This window comes from Gopherus evgoodei, chromosome 4, assembly GCF_007399415.2.
Source record: "Gopherus evgoodei ecotype Sinaloan lineage chromosome 4, rGopEvg1_v1.p, whole genome shotgun sequence".
Lineage (NCBI taxonomy): Eukaryota > Metazoa > Chordata > Testudines > Testudinidae > Gopherus > Gopherus evgoodei.
In genome coordinates this window covers 32098233-32122868 of record NC_044325.1, presented here as the reverse complement: position 1 = coordinate 32122868, position 24636 = coordinate 32098233, and the positions used below count along the sequence as shown (strand labels likewise).

Below are 24636 nucleotides of genomic sequence, written 5' to 3'. Positions count from 1 at the left end.
CATCTCAGTAGGAAGTGGCTTCTTCAAGTAAGTGTTTAAGACACTGTTTAAGAGAGGAAAGTGTATATAAGCAGGTTGTAAGTGTAGAGTTTGGAGGTTCATTTCAGGCAATCACACAAAATGTACAAGCTTTTACTTAGCTCTTGAAGTAAGTTTTTTTGTTAAGACACAACAGCATAATGCCTTAAAGGTCCATAGAACATTAAACTTTCTTTTTATTCACAGATAATTCGAAGTGCTATACCATTTCTCGCAGACTTGTGTGTACATAACACATAATGGTGCTAAAAGTACAGCATTAGACAGGTTTTTTTTATTCTTTGGGAAACAGTGCAACTTTATACTCATTCAATTTACAAATTGGATAATTCTCAAGTACAACTGATTTCTTTATACCATGAAGGATTTAGAGCTTGATGTACAATATGGCTTCTTCATTTTTCAACCAGTTTGCAAACTTGTAAACATAAGTTCATTAATAATAAACCCCACACTTTTTAAAGCTAATCAGTATTCGTCAACAGTTTCAAATGCAAAATAATTAGTTAAAGATCAAATCTGACTCATAAAGTTAGGATTCCCAATAGACTGCATGTAGTGTTCAACTGGAGACTCTTAAAAATGATGCTACTATAGCCTGCATTGGGCTTTGAAACAAATCATTTCCATGTCAAATGCTGCCTGGATAACACTAACTCTGCCCAAATGCATTTTGTAGAACACCAGTTATATCTGAAAGGTTAGAGGGATGCAATAAAATCCATAATGTCAAATGGGAGGCTTTTAAGTGCTGAATCTGTTCAGTGTTGTCCAACACAGCTCTGACTGCGTTATTTAAAACTGATATAGTGGTTAACGTTTCTCTTCTCTTTGCATGCGGTTGTAGTCCTGATTATTACAGTTTCAAAAACAGGCTATCGCTTTTAGTAAGGATTATTAATGGGAATGCTGTTTTCATTAATATCCAAGGCACACATGGTCCATGGCCAGTTGTATTCTGCAACAGACAAGAACAATTTTAAATACATCATAGTCTCACCATATTTAGATTAATTTAATATGATAGTTTTAAATATGGACATTAGAATCTCCTCATTAGGTATCTGCATCCATAATGTAAATAAAGACTAGTTGTGGTAGAGATGCCTTTTCAAAAACAGTCTTTCCACTTTAAGATTCAGGCTACAGCTACACTGCACATCTCTTGCGGCAGGGTAGGATATGTGTATCTACACACTACAGTGAAAACGGTCCACGTCCACACTGCAGTGTGTCAGTGAAAGGCTCTGGTGGAGGGAGACAGCAGGGAAAGGCTCTGAAGCGGGAAGCTGCCAGAGCCTTCCCCACTTCTGGAGCTTTTTCCTGTGGTGTGGAAAGATTCCAGCAGCAGGGAGGCACTGTTACATGCTAAAAATAGCAGTGTCAATGGGGAGCTGCTGCTTGGGAAGTAGAGAGCCGTGTAGCGTACATACCGCTAAGATTCAAGTGTGTCTTTACTCGCCTGAGCAGCGCCTCAGTGTCTCTGCTGCTCTTTACACCTGTGTGAGGGGGCACGTAGTGTTTTTACTCTAGACACTGCTGAAAGGAGTGTGCAGTGTAGCTGTGCCTTATGAATGCTATTTATAAAACAGACTAAGCAGAGAAGCAAAAAATATGCAGCTAACAGGTAGTGAGACATTTACAAATTACCAGCTTTTAAACAATCACAGAATCAAAGGACTGGAAGGGAGCTCAAGAGGTCATCTAGTCCAGTCCCCTGCACTCATAGGGGTTCTCAAACCAGGGGTTCTCAGGACAAATTTTCTGGTGGCCTCAGAGTGTGGAGGTCTTGCTGGTGGTCACTCTCTCACTTTTTCCTAAAATACCTGATTAGCTTTAGGATAACCAGATAAATATGCACATATACATGTCCAAATCATTGTAACTTATTTATTGCTAGCTAGTAAGTCTGTTCTGAAAAGTGATATTAACAAACATACAAGTATCACTTTTCACAGCAGACTTAATCAGCCCTGGCAAGCCTAGGGACAAATTAAGCCTTGGATATTAGGTTGGGGGAGATGGGGATGGAGCCCAAAGCCCCGCGACTGGAGGATGGGGTCCGAGGACAGAGCCTGAAGCCATGTGGCTGGAGCCTGGGGCCTGCCACTGTGCAGCCAGAGCCCAGGCTTGGAGCCTGAAGTCCCAAGGACAGAACTTGCTGCCCTGCCACCCCAGGGCTGAAGCGCAAAGCCTGAGTCCCGCCACCCATGGGAAGGTGGGGAACTCACTTGCTACCTGCTCCTCCAGTGTTGTGCCCCAGGTGACTCCGGGGGGGCAGGCCCAACCCCTGCTGCTGGCCCCAGCATCTAGGAGCAACTGGGAGGGGGAGAGGGTTTTACTTTGCCCCCTGCCCTCCAATCACAGCCCAAAAGGCTGTGGTTGCCAGAAAGGCTCCTGGTGGCCACATTTGAGAAACACTGACCTAGACCATCTCTGACATGTGTTTGTCTAACCTGCCTTAAAAATCTGCAATGACTGCGATTCCACAACCTCCCTAGGCAATTTATTCCAGTGCTTAACTAGCTGAAAATAAGTTTTTCCTAATGTTCAACCTAAACTGCCCTTGCTTCAATTTAAGCCCATTGCTGCTTGTCATATCCTCAGAGGTTAATGAGAACAATTTACCTCCCTCCTTGTAACAACCTTCTGTTACTTGAAAACTGTTATCATGTGCCCCCTCAGTCTTCTCTTCTCCAGATTAACCAACCCCAATTTTTTGAATCTCCCCTCATAGGTCACATTTTCTGGACTTTCAATAGTTTTCGTTGCTCTTTCTGGAGTTTCTCCAATTTGTCCACATCCTTCCTGAAATGTGGCACCCAGAACTGGATACAAAACTCCAGCTGAGACCTCATCAGCGCAGAGTATAAGGCAATAAGGCTGATATTGCAAGCTGGATTACCTGTCAATAGGATATCCTCCTTCACAAACATTGACCAAGGCATACAGCTGTCTTAGAGCATACTCGTACTGCAATTGAACAAAGAACATTAAGCATTTCCATGTCAAATCCCAGGCTCTCTTTATTTAAGCTAGAAGTAAAAGAGCTTTGTAGATGCTGTTAACACCAATGATTTCTATCCTTGTTGGAATATTCTAATATCAGACCAAAGTTTCCCTTCTCTTACGCTTCTCATTGCACCTGCAGCCATACAATGTCCTTATATCCCTCTCCTTTATTCTTACTTGTTTGTACAGTGCCTAGCAAAATGGGGCACTGCATATTGACTGAGACTCTTAGATAGTACTGTAGCAAAAGTAATTATTTGTAGTAAAGCTCAAAAAAATTATGTCTGAACTCAACAAGAACCAAATAATATCTAGTAGGCTGTCACAGGTAGTGTACAACAAGGGGATCTCTTTGTAGGATATAATTATAAGTATATACTCGATCATAAGCCGGTTCATTAATAACCTGACCCCCCCCCCAAGATGGATAAGTAAAAATGGAAAATTTTCATGGCCTGTTCATAAGCCAGCCCTATAATTCAGGGGTCAGCAAACTTTGGCTCCTGGGCCATCAGGATAAGCTGCTGGTGGGCCAGGATGGTTTGTTTACCTTGAGCGTCCGCAGGCACGGAGGTAAACCTAAGTAAACAAAGTGTCCCGGCGTGCCAGCTGCTTACCCTGATGGGCCAGGACAGCAACTGGTGGGAAATTTTGGGGGGGAGAGAAGCTGGAGGTCAGGGAAGTAACCCCTGTAACCACCCCACATATGACCCCTCCCCTAGCCCGAGAACCCCCACACTCTCGCCATCCCATCCCTTCCCATCTTATCTGGGGAGGGCCAGGAGATGTCTCTGGCCTGACTGGAGCTGCTCCAGCAGGCTGGGCAGCGCGGCTGCAGGCTGCTGCGGCAGGCCAGACCAGGTGGCACGGCTGCAGCATGTTCCAGTGGGCTGGGCCAGGCGGCACAGCTGCAGTGTACTCCAGTGGGCCGGGTGGTGCAGCCACAGCCTGCTCTGGGGAGTGGGGCGGAGTGGCACTGCTGCAGCCTGCCAGCCTGGGAGCTGCAGCTGCTTCGGAGGCTGGGGAAGAGCAGCCTGGCCAGAAGTGGAGAGACTCTGGCTCCGCCTCTTCCCTTCTGGCTCTGCTGCCTCTCCTTGTCCCCTCTGTTGTGGGGAGGGGCTGTGTCCCACCTCTCCCTCTCTATACTCGTTCATAAGCCGACCCCCTTCTCTGATGCTTCCCTCTTTTATAAAATTTGATCTTATGAACGAGTATATACGGTACATAAGTGCTGTATTTCAAGGCTGCTGTTAATTGTTTTGAGTTGACTAAAAAACAATATTGAATGTCCTGTTACTTGTGAAAGGCAAGAAGAAAACAGTAAAAGGAAGGAAGGAAATCCTTCCTCTATTTTGATAATCTTGTTACTTATAGATGGTTGAAAGACACTCCATCTGCAAGCCTTTTACTTCTGAAAATGTTTCTCAAGTTTTATTTGAGTGAAAATCCAGGGGTGTTCAATAATCCCAATTTTCCTTTTTGGTAAAAACTGACTTTGGAAGAACACTTTGGCAGCTGTGCTTGTCCTACTGACAAATGTATTGGGTTTTTTGCTAATGTTACACTTACCAAGGGAGAGTGCCAGTTGAAGCAGTGGGTTTTGAAGTGATTCACTGCTGACTGGTAGCAGTCATAGTCACTGATGGTCAGTCTATCTGACAGAATTTGCTCAGTTCGCTCCTTTGATTCTGTTACCAAGGATATGATCTTTCGCATGGATTCCTGAATAATCTGTTTAGCCTGCACACAAAGCAAAGACAACTTATTATGTGCTTTTCCTGACCCTAACTTGGAGACTAGTAACTGAATGCCACTTCCTTCTTTCAAAAAAAACCTTGGGCTCTTTTAAAAATACTCCCTTTTCTAAAAGAAATACCATTGAAATGACACTCCCTTTTGGGCCTGCCCCTTAATAAAACATGAACAAATAAGAAGGGAAATGGGAAAGGTTACAGGATGTGGGCTTTCAATAGAGCATTCCTTTAACCTTTTAGTTCTCCCTGCAAAAAGGGGGGAAACGCCCAGTAATCATGACTAGACTTGCTGTAGCAGCCTTCTGGGAAAATGTATTTGCTCTTCAATAATGATATTAGAGATTTGGGAGACTTTGGTTTTGGAGAAAGTCTTATCTCAGAAAGGCTAAAGTAGGCAGTCATTCTGAAGTATGGCTTTCTTGTGCCAGAATTATGGGGGCAAGGGGATATCCTCTAGTGGTAGAACCACTGCCAGTAAAATCTAGTAGGTTAGTTTTTGTATGTTTATATTCCCATTTGGTAAGTTACCAACAAAACATGCCTTGTCTATAGATCTCAGAAGTTTAAATAATTGTGGAGAAAAATATCAGATGGCTGTTACCGATAGCAGATGTATTTTGTCATGAATTGGGGTCAATTTGCAGTAACTCCATTAGTCTCACTGGAGTTACTTTTGATTTATGTCCATATAAAAGAACTGAATTTCGCCTTATGAACAGTAGTTAGAATTATTAGCTTTACCTCTAGATGTGTTTTCATCTCCCCAGCAATCTTCTTAGCCTCATAAATATCATTGGTAGCCATCAGCTTCCGTTTCATGATTTCAAGAGGCACATCAGGACTAGGAGTGAGATCGTAGTGTGCCACTGGGGGCAGTGAAATAGGAGTGGATTTCCTTCCCATGCCCTGAAATTGCACCACTTTCATAGAAGAGATGCTCTGCACATTAGAAAGCAAACAAACACACACAGGTTAAACTTCTCTGCTAGACAGTCATCCTTTGTGTTGCCATACAAGCCTGTTAATTTTCTAAACTTGCTTGGCTACGGAAGACATATGAAGGCAAGTATTGTTTTACAAGCGGTAGGTTGCCCTAAAAGTGGCTAATCTTCATTTTCAAAGTTCCCTAAGGCGAAAGGCCACCAGGTTGAATAGCCTGAATTTTACAGATTGAAGACCACATCAGAAAATCTTTTTATTAGTATACTGAACAATGGAATGGAATGCTTTCAGTTGCATTTATGAATAACTTGCCAGTTTATGGCACCTTCTACCCAAAGAGCTCAAAGCATTTTATTATCATTTATTAAGGCTCACAATGCGCTAGCAATGTGTCTAGTACAACCCTTTTATGGATAGGTAAAGTGAAGCATTGGGAGGTTAAATCAGTGGCATACTGTGTCCTCATGCCCCGTTCCCTGCATTAGCCCTTAGACCACATTTCTTTTTGCTATATCCATGTAGGAAAAGAGGGCCAGGTGAGGTCTGGTGCCAGGAGGCAAACCTGACCAGGAATTGCCCATTCTATTCTGCTTTCCTGGTCACTGCTCTCTGCTTTTTCATCAGGCCTTAAGGGACTTGACTGGAGCAACAGCAGAGAACAAAAGAGTAGCCTGGAGGCTGGCATGAAACTCTGTGCTCAAGATGCACATAAAGGTTGTGGGGCTGAGGAGCAGCAAATGGCTACTGGCCCTTCTGAGGGTGTGAGCAGAGAATTAGGAAGGATTGGCTGATGTGCACAATAGGGGTAAAGAGGGAGAAATGAGAATTTCTTGGTTCCTGTCTTGCACTTTCCAATCTGAAGGGTAAATGCAGAGACTGAATACCTGCAGCTCTAGATATGAGTGGCTACAGGCCTGAGTTACAAAATTCAGATCTTGAGTTCTGCTTCTCCAGCTTTGGGCAGGCTTTACTTTTTCAGATAGATATTCAGAATCTGAGGATTTGTCCCCTCTCCAGGGTACAGCAATTTTGAAGAGATTGAAATATATGGGGAAGACTTGACCTGGAAACCACTTAAATGAATACTCACTCTGTTTCCATATTGCATTACATGGCTGGTGTTGGTGTGTTTCTTTACTATCAGAAATTGCTTATGGAGAGTTTCTTTTTTCAGATCCTCCTGCATGAAGAAATCTATATGTTTATAGATATCAATATATGGCTGTTGTAAAAATGTAAGGAAAAGAGCCGTAGCTTCCCCTGAGCAGGAGGTGAGTACCAGGGCAATGGCTATTAGACTAAGTGAACTCAAAATTAGTGGCTAGACTGTTTCTAATTTTTTCCACTTCAACACCGACCAAAGAGGAATTAAGTTTCTGAACTAAATGTAAAGATGTCTAAATGAACAGCCTGCACAAATATTGAATTTGTCAGTAAAGTATTTAAGTTTATAAGCCATCTGGTTCCACATTGCTAATGATTAAGAATTTAAACAATTTTTAATCTTAAATAAAACCTAAAGGATAAAATAAAACTCGTATAAAGAAAAACTGTAATGCTTAAAGCTTTATACTTGTCTTAAATTTAAAGCACCAAATACTGATCTACGTAACTTACCACATCAGAATCTTCCATCCAGTTGACACTGTACCAGTCACCTAGGTAGGTCTGTCTCTTATCATCATAGTAACATGCGTAAGAAGACTCCCTAGGATTGGCAGCAGTAGTTGCATAAACTGTAAGACAAATGGAAGAGCAGCCTTTATTTAAGTGGTTCTTAACTGCTGCTACACTTGTCTGAATGTAATGGATTTTATTCATTTACTTCAGTGCTTTGAAAGGAAAAATCAGTCTGCTAATACTTTGTCTACAGTTGCTGTTGGTACCACTGAAAAAGCTCTTTTCCTTTTACCAACTGTGTGTTGTATTGTGAGCATATAATGAAGAATGTATAGTTTTGGGAAAGAGGGCTTTGATTAAAAGCTACTATTCAAAAAGCTGCAAATACGGACATTATCTTAGTTGAAAGATAGACTCTTAACTGAATAGCTGAACTGCCTATTCTTCATGCTAACAATTGGTATTAATTTGACATTTGATTTGGAATAACACTGAATGTCCCTATGCAGTGTTGTTGTAGCTATGTCAGTCCCAGGTTATTACAGAGACAAGATGGGTGAGGTTTAATCTTTTATTGGACCAACTTCTGTTGGTGGTAGAGACAAGCTTTTGAGCTACACAAAGCTCTTCTTCAGATTCAGATTCACATGCTTCAGTGTAAAGCTAAAAGATATGACCTCATCCGCCTTGTCTCATTTAATGTCCCTGAACTTCCTCTTTTCCTGAAAACACTACCACTGGAGTAATACTGTACATTATTAACACTCATTGAGCACACTAAGGTAAAAAAAATCTTTAGAACCACAACTCCATCCGACAATGTGCCATTACCGTCAAGTATTTTCTAACACAATGGGATACCTGTTCAAAACAGTCTGCAAGTTATCCCATTACTGGGATAGGAAGCCTCATCCTAACTCTGAAAAATTCACACACCTAAAAGACCTCAGTAGCTAAAGATATAACATGGCATATTTTGTATGTTTGCAAGAATTTTTGAGCTCTAGGAAAGAAGTTGAATGTTGCATTTGTGGTATCAATATAACAACAGTTATTTCTTTGAAAATACAAGTTATTTTGTTTCAGGCAGAAAAGAGTTAGAATCTGCTGAAAAGCGGGACACCAAAACTGAAGACTTTATTACCTCTTTAACAGTTTGCATTTCATAATTCTTTCCATGGTACATTCTTAAAATGCTTAACCAATAATCAATTAAACCTTGCAGCTCGCCTTTGAGGGTTAGGTGAGTAACATCATTTTGCAGATGGCTAAACAGAACAGAGGTTGTCAAAACTAAAGTCTCAAGTCGGTGGCAGAGCTAATAACAGAACCAATAGTCCTGATACTCTGCTAAACTTCTACATACTCTGTTAAACCTCTAGAATAATCCCAGGACTGCCCTCAACACTTCTGATCAAGTCAGGATATGCAACACATTGGCCACAAGAACTTTTGACCATTTCAAGCTGGGAAATGCCAGGCCAAAAAGCTGACTGATCACTTACCATTGATATTGTCAGCCAAATGGTTCATCATTGATCCAGATTCACATGCTTCAATATAAAACACCAGCTGCAGAAAGTGAGACATGTTAGGAAAAACCAGTGGGCTGGAGAAGAGTTTCAACTCCTTTCAAGTGGTAATTAATCTGGTCCTAAAACAGCACACTGTACATAGTCCTACACATACATAAAGGCAAATTAGGTCACTTCCTGCTTTGAAAAACTGAAACAAGTGAAGAAAACTGCATTAAAAAGGTTTCTTAATGTTTTTTCTATGTACATCTCACATGGATCTTTTTGCTAATTCAAGTAGAATTCAACTAGCTGATCAGCTTTTTTTTAATTGGAAATAATATACCATTCTGAGTTGGCTGTAGACTCAGTATTTTTGAGACATCACCACTTATACAGACCTAACACAACCAACTATAGTACTCTGACATGAGTAATAAAAAGTCTTATTTAAGAAAGTAATCTAACAAACAGCTATAGATACCAATTAGTTTTCTTTACTCTAAGTGACTTCACTTGTGCTGAAATGGGAATAGAAATCACTTAGATAAAATAATTGGTGGGTTGTTTAATATAAATGCTAGTTTCTGTAAGTGTCCCTTTATCCTCAGCTGACTTGTTATTTTGTAACAATAACCAGCAGTGAATCACAAGATATACACAGGCTTCCTACAGTAACAGTACACAGGGTCAAGGGTGAACAAAGCACAGTAAGCAGGGGCAGGGGTGAAGTGATAGTGTGTGTTTTTCAACTCTACTGGTGATCAAAATATATGGGAGTCACAGGGCTTTGCTAAATCAGGATATGAAACCTTTCAACACGGATCCAAATAAATCACATGCTACAATGGGAAAGTAAAGTGAAGATGGTTCAAAAAGGGAATATATATCTCGTTTAGATGGGCAATTGATCTAAATTTCAGGCTTTGAATTATCTTCCTCTTTAACAACTATGAGTTTATTGTTTATACAACTGAGGGAAGTGCAGCCACAGAGGTCATAAAGATGCTTCCTTTGCAGTAGTTCCTCTATTAATTTCACATCTGATGAACTGTTATTTACCTTTTGGTATTTTTTGTTATGGTACATGTAATAAATGGTCTTGTTCAAGTCCTTTACATGAAGCTGTAAAATAAGAACACTTGCTTTAATACCACCTTAATTCAGCAAAATAAATAAGAGAAGAAACTCATTTCATTAGAATAAATGATTCCTACTTTTTATATATTACTGCTTCTAACTATTTGAAGATATAAATATTTTCATTGTTGGAGTTTACAAGAGAGTTGCTTGAATATTTAATGCACACTTGTACCCCTTTTGTTACTTAAATAAGTGATTTACTGTAGTTTGTGATCATCAAGTCCAAATTTAACATGAAGAAGTTATATTTTTTAAGCCCCCCTGGGAAACAGAGGTTACAATATTTACTACAATGTGCAAGATGAATAATCATGCCCACAACAGTCTGAATGATGTACTGCAAATCTGAGCAACAGAATCACACAATGAATAAATAGTTTGTCTGGACCTCAGCTTTCAAACATTAAATATTCCATTTTATATCATGGCCCAAATTGCGATCTTGTGTAAACTGGGAGATCAGAACATGGCCCCTTATATTCTTTCCAAGAAAAAAATAGTGTTAAGAAATTTTAGAATTAGAAATATTTATTTTTATGGTAACTTTAAAAATGTTCAAAATAAAATGCTTACATCACCATTAGGAAAAGCCAGTAGTCCAGGGGCTCCATGGTCAGTGAAATAAACAAACACATGATCCTTGGGACCACTGCCAAGAGAAATTCAGAAAATTGACATTCTAAACATTTCATCTTAGTCTTTACATAAAAACCTGTTTTAGTATTGAGACATGCTGGTATTCATGACAATAAATCGGAAGATGTGGTCTCATTTATAACACCTTTTCAAATTACATACTATACTTTGGATACTTATGTGAAAAGCTGAATGACTAGAAAAGGAATGCAAATAGCCAGAATCCTGAACTGAACAAAACACACATCTGTCAGGGATCTTTCTAAATAATACTTACTCCTGCCATGACTGCAGGGGACTGGACTAGAAGACCTCTCAAGGTCCCTTCCAGTCCTACAATTGTATGATTTTATGTATTTTTTAAGAGTGCTCAAAATTTTCACACTAGCAACGTAAATTGATTTAAGTGTCTTATTCTTGTAATATAAACATTTTGGGTCATTTAGTCCAAGATTAAGCTTTTGTAAAATAGTTTTATAAAACCTGAGAATCAATAGCTATTTCCATAATTATTTTTAATTTTAGGGTTAATCTATTTCAGCATCAGCTGCAAATATCAGAAAACACTGGTACATTTTAAATGTGTTCTATTAATGCAATGTACTCAAATCTGGGATTTGTAACCTTCTAATCCAGTGGTTCCCAAACTGGGGTTCACAAAATATTAGAGGGTTCTTGGGGAAAAAATTCCCTAATGGCGGACAGAGCTGTCCCTAGGAACTCTGGGCACCATGGGGCCAGCAGCCGGGAGCTCCTGGACATCAAAGAGCTAAGCAAGCATATCTCACTGAGGAGTGAGGAGATTTAAACTTCAAGACTCCTTATAAAAAATGGAAAGGGAGGTGGATATTTTTTTGCTGTTTTTAAAATTAAATAGGCAGCTAGTATTGTTTTTTAAATTTTTATGAAGAACAAGTTTAAGCTTTGTTGTAACGTGCGTTGTTTGCCTGGACTGCTCAAGACCTGAATGCTTGTGTAGGAGGAACTCCAGTTGGTTTCTTAAATACTTTCATGCTGGTTTTACATGATACTCCATGATGAAACATAGGCGCCTTGTCTTATAACAGGCTTAATCAAAGTGATACAAGTTATGAAAGTGAGATCTTGGAAGAGTGTTGCCGTTTTCATAATGTAATAAAAATACTGTAATGATGATGATAATTAATAAATAGTGTGTAATAAGCATGTTATAAAAACAAATTTTATATTTCCAAGATCACTGCTTTTATAATTTATACTCCAATAAAGGAGAAAATCCTTGGCAATATTCATTTTTAGGAGGGGGTTCGCGAGACTTGACAGTTTAGTGAAAGAGGTTCATAGGTTGTTAAAGTTTGGGAATTACTGTTCTAATCCTTGATGCTCCATTAAGGTAGATTACCTACACCGATGGAAAAATCCTTCCCATCATTATAAATAGTGTCTACACTGAAGTGCTACAGTGATGCAGCTACAGCTGGGCTGCTGTAGCGTTTCGAGCGTACACAAGCCATCTGTATGGTAATGCAGAATAGGACCAGGTGCATTGTGGATTTTCATCCTCCCCTGATGGATCTGCAATATTGTAGGCCAGTACCAGACATAGTTAACACAAGACTTTCCATATCTAAAAGATGTAGCAATAACAGGAAGAGATTCTAAAGATGATTCTTTGTTGTTAAGACCCTTAATGAGTGTAACTCTGTGAAGGAAGACAATGTGGCCAAGCTGTTCTGAATTGTATAGTTGTATTTATCCAATTTAGGATTCTACTATTTCTCCATTCTGCCAAAATTTAGCTATTTTGCCAGATTTATGTTTGTACTAGTCTGGTTCTGATTGTATTGGATACTTAAAGGTCTTGATCTCAGAAGACCTTGTGTAGTCTGCCGCAGGGATCAGAAGGTTGTTCCATTCATGCAAATGACAACTATGCATGGATGCAAGTAAGGTTAAATACTGTCGTCTTACTGAGTAGCAATAAATGTTGGGACCCCTGCACATCCACTAGTTTACTTACAACTATGTGGGGGCAGCAGGTTGAAAATGCCCATGTATGAATAGCCATGGGCCTAAATGCAATTTTCAATTTGGCTAATGAAATGTGTAGCTACGTTCACCTTTCAGGCCACATTCCAGTTTAGCAATTTGCAGCAGTACAGCAATATATTCATTAATAAAAGCTCAGAACCCTTCTCAGCACTTCTAATTTTGTATTTATACACTGAATATTTTAAGCCTGAGCTATGTAGGTGAAGCCCCACATGACTACAGCTATGTAGCAATGACCAATTTAAATACAGTCCAGCTCTGTAACTTTTCTCCTTCATTCCAATGCCAGAATTCCTCTCTCTCTCCACCAACTTGTCTGCAGTAGCCAAGTTGCTCTCTATTGTGGATATCTAGATCTCAATCCACACTATATTTGGTATCAATCAGATACAGACACACACTTTTTGATACTAGATTGCTAAAAACAAGTAGAATTGTGACATTACTAATTCCAAAGATGTAGAATAGCCATTGACAAGTCTTGCTAATCCTCAATCTGGACAACAACATAATTAAGATTTCATTTAAATTCCAACATTACTCAACATCAGCACATGAGTGTCTACCCACATGATCTGAATGATCCTTTCCTGAACACAACTTCTATGTTACCTTTTTAATACTTTTCCTGATCCTATGCCCTTCATTGCTTCAGCATCACCCCTCAGAACGGCAAGGAAATTTTCTGGAGTAACATCCTACATATCAAGAGAGTTTTAAAATTAAATATGAAATGCAGTAACAGTCAACTTTATTTACTCACCTAAACAGACAGGTTCTGTACAACAGAACCAACAAATGTTTTACAATGCAGAGGAATGCTGTTGGGGTGGGCTTTGGGAGCTGGTGCCTATGATAACCATTAGTACTGATCTTCATATGCAGCATTTTTCTTTTCCCCTAAGGGCTTGTCTATACAGGAAAGATTTACTACCTATACCAATATACATAAAATGAAATAGATACACTAGCATAAACTCCCATCTGTGAATAAAAGTGGTTCTTTGGTTTAGCTTATCCCGCTTCCAAAGTGACACAAGCTAAACTGAAAAAGAACACGTATTCCAAAATAGCATGTACGTAGTTATATTGGTATAACTGTATCTGTTTAAATTTACACCTTGGCATATGCCAGTACAACTTTCTAGTGTAAACAAGTCCTTAATCATGATGGTCACCCACTGCAGTTTGTTAGAGCGTGGCTGCTCTTGAAAATCAGGGACAGTCATAGTGCTGGAAACTAGGAAAACGTGTTAGCCATTGCACATGTAAAATACAATGAAACCTATACTTCATGTCACCTTTATTAGGTGATCTCCTGCCGTGGGAGACTGGCTGAAAGTATCCTGAATTTATTATATCAAGCACAGTTCTGATCCTCCTCTGTTAAGCAACTGATTTTTCTCAATCCCTTTAAGTAGATTTCACTTTGTCAAAAAGTTCTCATCATTTAACCTGATACCAAAGGGCTACTGCTTCTCATTTCCAGTTAAACAAGTATAAAACATAAGCCACGTTTGCCAAACAATATTTTTTATCCAACAGAAGTCTCTAACTACTGGCAGGATTCAGTAAAATAAGTAACTATTTTTTTTAACAAAGTTAGGAATGTCTTTGTTTGAAAAGTTAATTATTACTTTCAATGGAGTGTGGAGAAGACAAGCAGTCAGGTGACAGTATGAACAAAAATGTAAGTGCTGTTTTTATAGCTCTTTGCAATAGGCTTTATGGTTGCATACACAGATCTCTGAGACTACCTCCAATTTAAGTACGTCTCCACGGCACACCACTGGTGACAGTGTGTAGGATATGTGTAGCTACATGCCACAGTAAAAAGCATGCTGTGTCCACTGTGATGTGCAGCTACACACAGCAGTGAAAGGCTCTGGCAGTGGGGAGGCAGAAGGGAAAGACTTTGGCAGCAACCCACTGCCAGAGCCTTTCATTGTGGGAAGGAAAGGCTCTGGCAGGAGAGAGGCAGCACGGAGCTGCCAGAGCCCCTCCCTGCTGCTAGGAGCTGTTAGAGCCTTTCCCTGCTGCCTACCCCCACCAGAGCCCTTCTCCAATGCCGGAGCCTCCCCCTGTGGCACAGAAAGACACTGGCAGCAGGGAGACAGAGGGACACTACACTGCTAAAAATAGCCATGTAGATGGGAGGCACTGCTTCGACATGTAGAGCTGCGTAGGGTATTCACCCCCAGAGTTCAGGCTTGTCTTCACTCTGCCTGTGCTTCACCATCTACACTGCTCTTCAGACCTATTCTAAGGGAGCATACAGTATACATACTCTATATACTGCCATAAGGAGTATGCAGTGTAGACATACTCTTAGTAGCAACTTGTAAATTACTCAGATATTGGGCTACTGAGCCATACACTCAATGAGTGATTGTTTCATCAAATCTACAGTGAAATTTAATCAGTGCATGTTTACATATTGAGCTATTGATTTTTTTTTTAATTGTAAAATTTACCCTCCCCTCACTCTGAGCATGGTGCAGAAATAATGGAATAGTCTATTGTTATAGTTTCTGCTCCACTTTAATATGCCCTCTGTTTACATCCTGGTTAGGAAAGGTTGGCCAAACCATCCAGCTGGATGAAAACCCTCCAGTGCTTTGTATCAACCAGAGGCTTAATAATGTATTCAGGAATATCTAACAGCCTGGGGGGTGAGAAAAGATTTACTTGGGTCACTAGAGAATGTTCAATCTCATACATATTGGTGAATAGTAGATTACTTCAGTCCTACCTCTTGTACATAGTCCTTTGGCACTCCTTTGTACACATCTGTGCCATTGGGTCTATTGATGATGATGCCTTTGGTTGGATTTCTGAAAATTAAGTTGGACACACGTATTAAGAATAAATCATATGCCATACAGTGCCAACAAATTAACTAGAAAAATATTAAAAGGTCATGAAACGTCGACAAGATCAAGCCCAAATATTTGTACATATTTATTAACAAAAGCATCACTCTTTAAAACTGATTTTTGAATGATCATGTAGAGGTCTTTGTGCCTTATCAATTACATATGTCCAGCTCAGGCCCCATGAACCCAGTGGCAAGACCAGGTAAATTGTTCTGAGGGTGCAGGACATGGTCTGTGATGGCTGTAATCCCTGGATTTTCATCCTGGGTGCTTGAAATAGCCCTTGCTGGTTCTGCTTTTTAATAGTTTTACTCTCTTTTGACACCTGAACTGTTGCCAGTGCTGTGTAATTGCAGTCACTGATAGCAAAATATTAACCAGCTAGCGTCAGCTAGTTCAGTTTATCAATTAAGGCAGCTGACTAAGGTGTGGCTGTCACTGTGCCCACACAGCTTCTAGGAACCAAAACTTAGAGCTGAGTGTTGAAATTAGTCCAGAGTGAAGGGCTATCACTGAAACTGGGTGCAGCTGCACATAAATACTGACCTCCTTTGTACAGCATTTCAAGATTTAATGTGAAAAGTGCAATGCAAGAGCTGGTTGCATTATAAACGCAAATATGGCCAAACGATACCAAATCCGATGATGCATGGGAATTTCCTTTTTTCATGTAAAGTAAGCTTTGGGGACTAAACAGGCTGAAAATGGCCCTTAAAGATATCCACACCAAATAGACATGTCTGTACTGTAAAGTACTACATAACAGATAATTTTTACTACATATAATAAAAATTAAGTTTGTTTACTTGTATCACAACATGCAAAAGTAAGTTACTGAAGAGCTCTGAATTTACACTGCTATAACTGAGATCAGGATCTTACTCTTCAGAAATTTGCAAGGCACACATCCTAACGTGAACTCATTTCAGTGATGGGTGAAGTGGTCCCTGTACATATTCTGTGAAATGCTTAGGATTCTTCTTTTTGAGGTGCTATATACACACAAAGTACTATTGCTAACTATGGAACAGGAAAAAAATATGCAATATATAGTTTAATATTCTTGCTATGTTCTTCACTTACTCCTCATTATCTGCAATGTCATCGTACATCATAACAATGATCTGTTCATCTGGAATTCCATTTCGGTGTACAATCTGGTAAGCATGGCATACATCAGCCTGAAATAGAGCAGAATGTCCTTGTTAATCTTTGAGAACAAAAGAAAATCACTTTATAGGCTTTTTGTATTAAAAAAAATCTGGACCACCATCCTCATCTAAATAACAGGATTTCACAATTGTCACTGTGAAGCTTAAAATGTCTTGAGTCAGTGTGAAGGGATGAAAACAGTTATAATCATGGCTGGGAGCTCTTTCTGTTCAGAATATCACCAGATTCTATCACCACTGGTGGCTGTGAGAAAAGGATGGAATGTTGGAGTCCAAAGGTTCTGTGGCAGGTGGAATGTGGCAGCTGATCAGAGAAGCTGGGGATTGCAAAAAGATGCTTGTGCCTCCAGCCAGGGCAAGTTTTGTGCACAGACTTTGGGAAACATGTACAAACAGCAATACTTCTCCCTACAACATGGTGTATGGGACACAAGGGCCCCATTTTCAGCTTTTTTTACACACACGACTTTCTGAATGACAACCGTGCAACAGCATGGGCTTTCAGTAACTACTTGTAAATATAAAGGATTGAGAGCCTCCGGAAAGCCTGAGCACACAGCTGTCATCAAAGGCTTAATGGCTTTCTCCTAGCCTGCCACTTTGACCACGTCATCCCTCTTTTTGAATCCCTCCACTGGCTTCCTCTTCTCCATTGCATCAAACATAAACTGCTTATATTCACTTTCAAGGCCCTTCACAGCCTGTCCCCACCCTACCTATTATCTCTTCTTTGCAATTGAAATGTCAGTTCTTATCTTTGGTAGGCCAGTAATACCCAGGGCCAGCTCCAAGGTTTTTGGTGCCCCAAGCAGCGGGAAGGAGAGAGAGGAAAAAAAAAAGCAGCCGTGATCAGCGGCAGCTACACCGTGCCGCTTTCTTCTTCGGTGGCAGGTCCTTCCCTCTGAGAGGGACCAAGGGACCCACCGCCGAAGTGCCTGATGTGCCGCTTCTTCCCCTTTGCCACCCCAAGCACCTGCTTGCTGAGCTGGTGCTTGGAGCCGGCCCTGGTAATACCAGTCTTCATCACCACCACCCACTTGTTAAACTTTCAAACAAGCACATTAGGGGTTTCTCCCAGGCTGCCCTCCATGCTTGGGAGAAGCCTCCTGTAAACATCTGCAAAACTAATTCATTATCCACCTTCAAATTCCTCCTTAAAACTCTTTGCTATAATACCTACGAAAAACTTGACAATGGGTAGGCAGTTGAGACCTCTGCCTATCAACAGAGTCTTACTGTTTCCTTGTGCCACCCAAATCTATTTGTCTATATCAGAGGTCCCCAAATCCTGGGGGGCACCCCACTGGGGGAGGGCATGGAGGAACATTCAGGTAGGCACAGCTGAGGCCTGGGCCAGCCCCTAAGAGGGGTGGAGAGGGAGGGCCATCTAGCTCTGCTCCTGGCCCCGGCCCCACTGGCCCAGCCCCCCAGCTGTGACCCCAGCTTCAATCCCCTTACCGCTGTCCACATCCCTCCCTCCAAGCCATGGCCCCGCTCCCAGCAGGCTCTGGGGGGGCACAGACCCTGTAATGGGGGACGCAACCCTGAAAAGTTTGGGGACCACTGGCCTTTATCCATCTGTTATCCACTGTCAACTAAGGTTGTAAGCTTTTTGGGGCAGGAACAATATTTTTATTTGTACATCGCCTAGCACAGGGGTTCTCAGGACAAATTTTTTGGTGGCCTCAGAGTGCAGCCAATTCTTGCTGATGGCTGCTCTCTCTCACTTTTTCCTAAAATACTTGATTAGCTTTAGGATAATCAAATAAATATGCACATATACACGTCCAAATAGTAATTTATTTATTGGCAGCTAGTAAGTCTGATGTGAAAAGTGATATTAACAAACACACTAGTATCACTTTTCACAAAAGACTTAATCAGTCCTGGCAAATTAAGCCATGGATGGAGAGTTGGGGGACACAGTGGGGTCATAGATTCATAGACTCTAGGACTGGAAGGGACCTCGAGAGGTCATCGAGTCCAGTCCCCTGCCCTCATGGCAGGACCAAATACTGTCTAGACCATCCCTAATAGACATTTATCTAACCTACTCTTAAATATCTCCAGAGATGGAGATTCCACAACCTCCCTAGGCAATTTATTCCAGTGTTTAACCACCCTGACAGTTAGGAACTTTTTCCTAATGTCCAACCTAAATCACTCTTGCTGCAGTTTAAGCCCATTGCTTCTTGTTCTATCATTAGAGGCTAAGGTGAACAAGTTTTCTCCCTCCTCCTGATGACACTCTTTTAGATACCTGAAAACTGCTACCATGTCCCCTCTCAGTCTTCTCTTTTCCAAACTAAACAAACCCAATTCTTTCAGCCTTCCTTTGTAGGTCATGTTCTCAAGACCTTTAATCATTCTTGTTCTTCTCTGGTCCAGGGGAGATGGGGCTGGGAGAGGCAGTAGGGGGCTGGAGCCTGAAGTCCTGCGGCCAGAGCTGAGAGTCCCATGGCCAGAGGACAGGATCCAGAGGCAGAGCCTGAAGCCATGTGGTCAGAGCCCAGGCCTGGAGCCTGAAGCTCCACAGACAAAGTTTGCTGCCCCGCCACCCCAGGGCTGAAGCTCAAAGCCTGAGCCCTGCCACCCATGGGAAGGTGGGGAACTTGCTGGCTACCTGCTTCTCCAGCGTTATGTCCCACATGACTCCAGACTGAGACAGGGCCCGACCCCTGCTGCCTGCCTCAGCATCCAGGAGCAACAGGGAGGGGAGGGGGCTCTCCTTTGTACTGCCCCCATCACAGCCCAGGAGGCTGTGGCCACAAGAAAAGCTCCTAGTGGCCACATGTGGTCACGGTGGCCACATTTGAGAAACGCTGGCCTAGCATAACAGGGTCCTTCTCATCCATTACTAGCACTCCTGCCTGCTATGTTAATACAATTTTTTTTTTCCAATCAAGGCTTGGAGCAATTAGATTATAGCACAGAAATGGCTACTGACAATAATAGTACCCATCGCTGTACAATTAAAATCCAATTGCCCCAAGTCCTGACTGGGGAAAAAAGCCATTAATTACATGAATGTTTTTGTAGAGCTTTCTTATGCACAATAGACTTCAGTGAAAGGTTACTGGGAACATAATGCCTTCTGCAAAGAAATCTAAACTAAAATCCCATGCACTGAAGGCCTGATCCAAAGTCGAGCCGAGTCAATGGAAGACTCCCCTTGACTTCAGTGAGCTCTGGATTAGACCTTAAATGATTAAGTGCTTGGCCTAAACAGTTATGATTTATGTGGTCTGACATCTGAAAAATTAACTTGATCAGCATTTTGAGCTAGGAAAGATTCTCCTCCATCTTATTACACATTCTTTGTGGAATAACTTTAAGTATCTTAAGAGTATATAAACAGAATTTCTGTGAAAAGCTAAACTACAGAATTTCTAATCAAACTCCTGCCCTTATTATAAACAGGATATGAATGTGCAGATTTCCTTTAAAGAGAGACACGGCTGCTATACTTAAATCTCTTCTTTATAACAGAAATTACAATGTACATTAAAGTGATTTATATTAAAAATACACGCCTCCGCTAGGAAAGCACTAATATTTTGTTTTTGAAACTTCCCTCACCATCAAATTATTTTAGCTCTACAATAGGACTACTGACAAAATAAGTCTCCTCTACTCCTAGATAACTATGACATTTCCTGAAATGCATTTTTCAACATTTTGGTGGAACTTCAAATAGCATTATACCAAGAGAGGTTTTCTTTCAGGTTATGCTTTGTGTGATGGTGGGGTTTGTTTTTTAATTCTAACCCCTTCCTATTATCTAGTCCAGGGTGAGCAAACTTTTTGGCCCGAGGGCCACATCTAGGAATAGCAATTGTATGGCAGGCATGAATGCTAACAAAATTGGGGTTGGGGTGTGGGAGGCGGTGATGGCTCCGGTTGGGGGTGCAGGCTCCAGGATGGACCAGAAATGAAGAGTTCAGGTTGTTGGAGGAGGCTCTGGGCTGGGGCAGAGAGGTGGAGTGTGTGTGGGGGGGTGAATGAGGGCTCCAGCTGGGGGTGCAGGCTCTGGGGTAGGGCTGGGGATGAAGGTTTTGGGGTGCAGGAGGGTGCTCCAGACTGGGACCGAGGGGGTCGGAGGGTGAGAGGGGGATCAGGACTGGGCCAGGGGGTTGGGGCACGGGGAGAGGCTCAGAGGTGCAGGCTCCAGGCGGTACTTACCTCAAGCAGCTCCCGGAAGCAGCTCCTGGAAGTCCCTTGTCCAGCTCCTATGCAAGGCGCAGCCAGGCAGCTCTGCATGTTGCCCAGTCTGCAGGCACTGCCCCTGCAGCTCCCATTGGCCGTGGTTCACAGCCAATGAGAGCTGTGCGGGCTGCGGGCGGGGCAGTGTGCAGAGCACAGCCCCCTGGCTGCCTCTACACATAGGAGCTGGAGGGGGGCCATGCCGCTGCTTCCAGGAGCAGCACAGAGTGGCCCCCGACCCCGCTCCCTGGCTGGAGCGTCTGAGGGGGGGCAATCCCCAGACACTGCTCCCCAGTGGGAGCTTGAGGGCCAGATTAAAACAGCTGGCGGGCGGCTGCCAGATTAAACAGCCCGCAGGCCATAGTTTGCCCACCCTTGATCTAGTCAACATTAGGAAAGTTGCACAGATTTAATTAAATCAATCCACTTAAACCAGAGAGAACTCCTGACGTAGACACTGAAAATGATTAAACTTCACTTTTATTGGTTTAGCCTAAATCAGTAATTTATTAGGACATGCAAAGCAAAGATTAAACTGCGTCAGCAGTGTCCACATTAGGGGTTTGACCTGGTTTAATTAGATCAATTTAGTTATACTAGTGAAATGTTAATAATATAGGAAAAGCCCTGTCTTCATAGTCTAGTCTGACACAGAGAAGGAGTGGTAATTGTGCAAGATTCCAGGATAAGATGAGGTACATTCCATGTTTTTAAAAAAATCTGCTGTAGCACAATCTCTTCACATGATTTACTTTGGAAATCTAATCGTCCTTGCTAAAAGAGTTATATTTCCTATTACTTCAGACTAGATTTTCTTCCACCTAGCCCTGTAAACTTAAATATTTATATTTCAACAGACATCTGTATGGCACTTCACCAGTCCCTGCCCCAAACTGTTTACATTAAACACAGACCTTGACAACAGACAAGAAAAGAATAGGAGAGATCAAGGTAAAAACATAAGATATGAAGCGGACGTGTGTGAGGTTTGCTAGGGAAAAAGACAACTGGAAAGGCTAATCTGTGCAGTTACTCTTCTGACTTTGAAATCCTTCCCAAAGATCTACGTCTTCTGTGGTGCCTACAGTAAATGGCTATGGGCTTAGCTTCATAGGGAACTCTGTCAGCATAACCATACCAGTATAACTAAACTACACAATACTGACAAACTATACTAGAGAAAGGCACTCTCATTTCGGAATAAGTGTGTCTACACTAAGAATTATACCAATATAACTATAGTGGTATAATTACAGTACATTTCCCTGTAAAAACAAGCTCCAAACTGATGGACAACAAACTTCTGATGTACAAATATTAACCAACTCAGAACCATTCAATTGTGGACATAACTAGCCTTTGTAAACTGGTTTGTATGAATTTCCTTGGTCTTCTCTCTTCTTCTCCTTATTGCTTGTTACACTCACTTATTACATCTTGACTTAATTAGATGGTAAAACATTTTGGGGAAATATCTTTTTACCCTGTGATTGTAAAACAATAGGCACAAATGGCACCTCATCAGACCTCCATGTGGTCCTAGTACTACTGCTACTAATCAGAATAGATGTCAGTTGAAGAAAGGGGGGGATATTTTGGGAGATATTTAAAAGGCAAAAAGTGAGGACTTGCATATTCTGCCTTAGCCTTGTCTATATTAGGCTTTGCCTGTATAGTTAAACCATCAAAACCTTATCATGTGGATTCAGTTATATCAGTGAACTGATATAGATATCTATATAGATAGATAGATATAGATATAAAAACTGTGTTTATACTGGTATAGTTTATTCCAGGTTGTGGAACTAGTATAAGCACAGGTATATCAATATAATTGTATTTAGGCTACAGCTGTTACTGGTATAGCTATATCGGTTAAAAAAACCACACTCCTAACTGACATAGCTATGCTGGTAAACTTCTGTAGGCTAGGCTTTACATCATATTAATCTAGATAGGGCAGCAGCCTCAGCTAGATTATTTGCACTTGTTGCTCCTGTTATACCCTCCTCCATACTCTGGCCCTTTCTTCTCCCCCAGCATTGCTTCAGCATCTTTTCTCTGCACTTTTCAACCTCCTCCTCAGCACTTTGGTGCCATTACTACCGCTTGATATGTCTAAAATCTCATTTGGTTACTTATCTTCCCCCCAACACATCCTCCTGCTCTGTTCTCATAGCCATGTTTGTTGTTTGCGTGACTGTTTTTACTCCTTTCGGTGTTAACACCACATTTTATCATTTACATTTCTTGCATCTGCTCTGTGGAACTCCTTTTCATGTTATTCTGTTCTGTATCAGTTCTTAAACCAGGAGTCGGCAACCTTTCAGAAGTGGTGTGCTGAGTCTTCATTTATTCACTCGAATTTAAGGTATCGCGTGCCAGTAATACATTTTAACATTTTTAGAAGGTCTCTCTCTATAAGTCTATAACTTATTGTTGTATGTAAAGTAAACAAGTTTTTTAAAATGTTTAAGAAGCTTCATTTAAAATTAAATTAAAATGCATATCTTATCAGTTTAGTGCAGTGATTCTTAACCTGGGGTGTATGCACCCCCTGAGGCAGGGCCAGTGCAAGGATATTTTGCACCCTGGGCAAAACTTCCACCTTGCGCTCCCGCCCCTTGCACTTCAGTTCATTGAGGGGCAAATCCCAACAAGCCTTTATAGACCCCAGGGGCCAGCCGTGTCCAGGGGCTGCTCCCCAGACCAGGTTCCTCCCTCCCCGCCTCCTGAACTCCCCTGGAGGGTGCACAGCCCCCCCCCCCCAGCCCTCCCCACCCCACCCCAGTGGCTTCCGCCCCGAGTCCACTCACTGGCTTTGCCGGGCTTGGGCCGCTGCAGCAGCTCGGCAGGGAGGAGCCGCCTTCCAGAGGCAGTGGCGAGCCAGAACAAAGGCTTGCGGCAGCAGCGAGCCCCAGCCATGGAGGAGCCAGGGTGGTGGAGGGGGACAGCAGCCCTGCAAAGGTGGCGGTGCCGCTAGTGGGGCTCCTGAAGGCTGCAGTGGATGTATGCGGCTGCCAGCCCCCATGCGCCCCCCTGCTTCTCCCTCGCCTAGGGGTACCATCTTTCTACAATCAAAAAAGAGGGGAGAGCCCTGCCCTAGCCCTGCCCCCATCCACTCTATCCCACTTCTCACCCCAACTGCCCCCGTCAGAACCCCTAACCCCCCCCTTGTCTCCCAACTGCCCCCTCTTGGTACCCCTGCCTCTAACTGCCTCCCAGAACCCCACCCCCTACCTAATCCTCTCTGCTCCTTGTCCCTTGACTGCCCCCTCCTGAGACTCCCCTACCTGTCCCCTGACTGCCCCAACCCTTATCCACACCCCTGCCCCTAGACAGACCCCCAGGACTCTCATGCCCCATCCAATCACTCCCTACCCCGACAGGACCCCAGAACTCCCGACCCATCCAACTCTCCCCCTGCTCCCTGACTGCCCCCCGGGACACCCCTTACCATGCCCATGTCGATCAGACACTGGCTCCACATGGAGGCAAAACTCCACGTGGAGTGCTGAGGCAGCGGGAGGGGGAAACTGTAAGAGGGGCAGCGGCGGCAGTGGCTCCTCACACTTCCAGGAGCCACAGAACCCGAGTGCGGTGAGGAGGGAGCCCAGTCCCCCCACCGCCTGGGGGGAACTCCTGCAGCGGATGCATGAGGGCAGTGGTCCCCCTGTGCCCCCTGGTTCCCCTC

At 42.3% G+C, this 24636-nt stretch overlaps 1 protein-coding gene across 1 annotated transcript in view; it reads right to left on the bottom strand.

The window, feature by feature from the left end:
- Positions 1–191: 191 nt before the first annotated feature.
- LGMN (legumain) overlaps positions 192–24636 on the bottom strand; it is a 45130-nt gene continuing 20685 nt past the window's right edge. Inside the window, exons 3-14 of the mRNA XM_030558886.1 lie at positions 16651–16748; positions 15444–15525; positions 13304–13389; positions 10598–10673; positions 9944–10006; positions 8873–8939; positions 7365–7483; positions 6838–6927; positions 5547–5744; positions 4621–4791; positions 2945–3012; positions 192–997 (exon numbers count right to left, since the gene is read on the bottom strand). Of these exons, the coding sequence (XP_030414746.1) occupies positions 958–997; positions 2945–3012; positions 4621–4791; positions 5547–5744; positions 6838–6927; positions 7365–7483; positions 8873–8939; positions 9944–10006; positions 10598–10673; positions 13304–13389; positions 15444–15525; positions 16651–16748 (1158 nt within the window). The 3' untranslated portion in view covers positions 192–957. The remainder of the gene's footprint in view (positions 998–2944; positions 3013–4620; positions 4792–5546; positions 5745–6837; positions 6928–7364; positions 7484–8872; positions 8940–9943; positions 10007–10597; positions 10674–13303; positions 13390–15443; positions 15526–16650; positions 16749–24636) is intronic.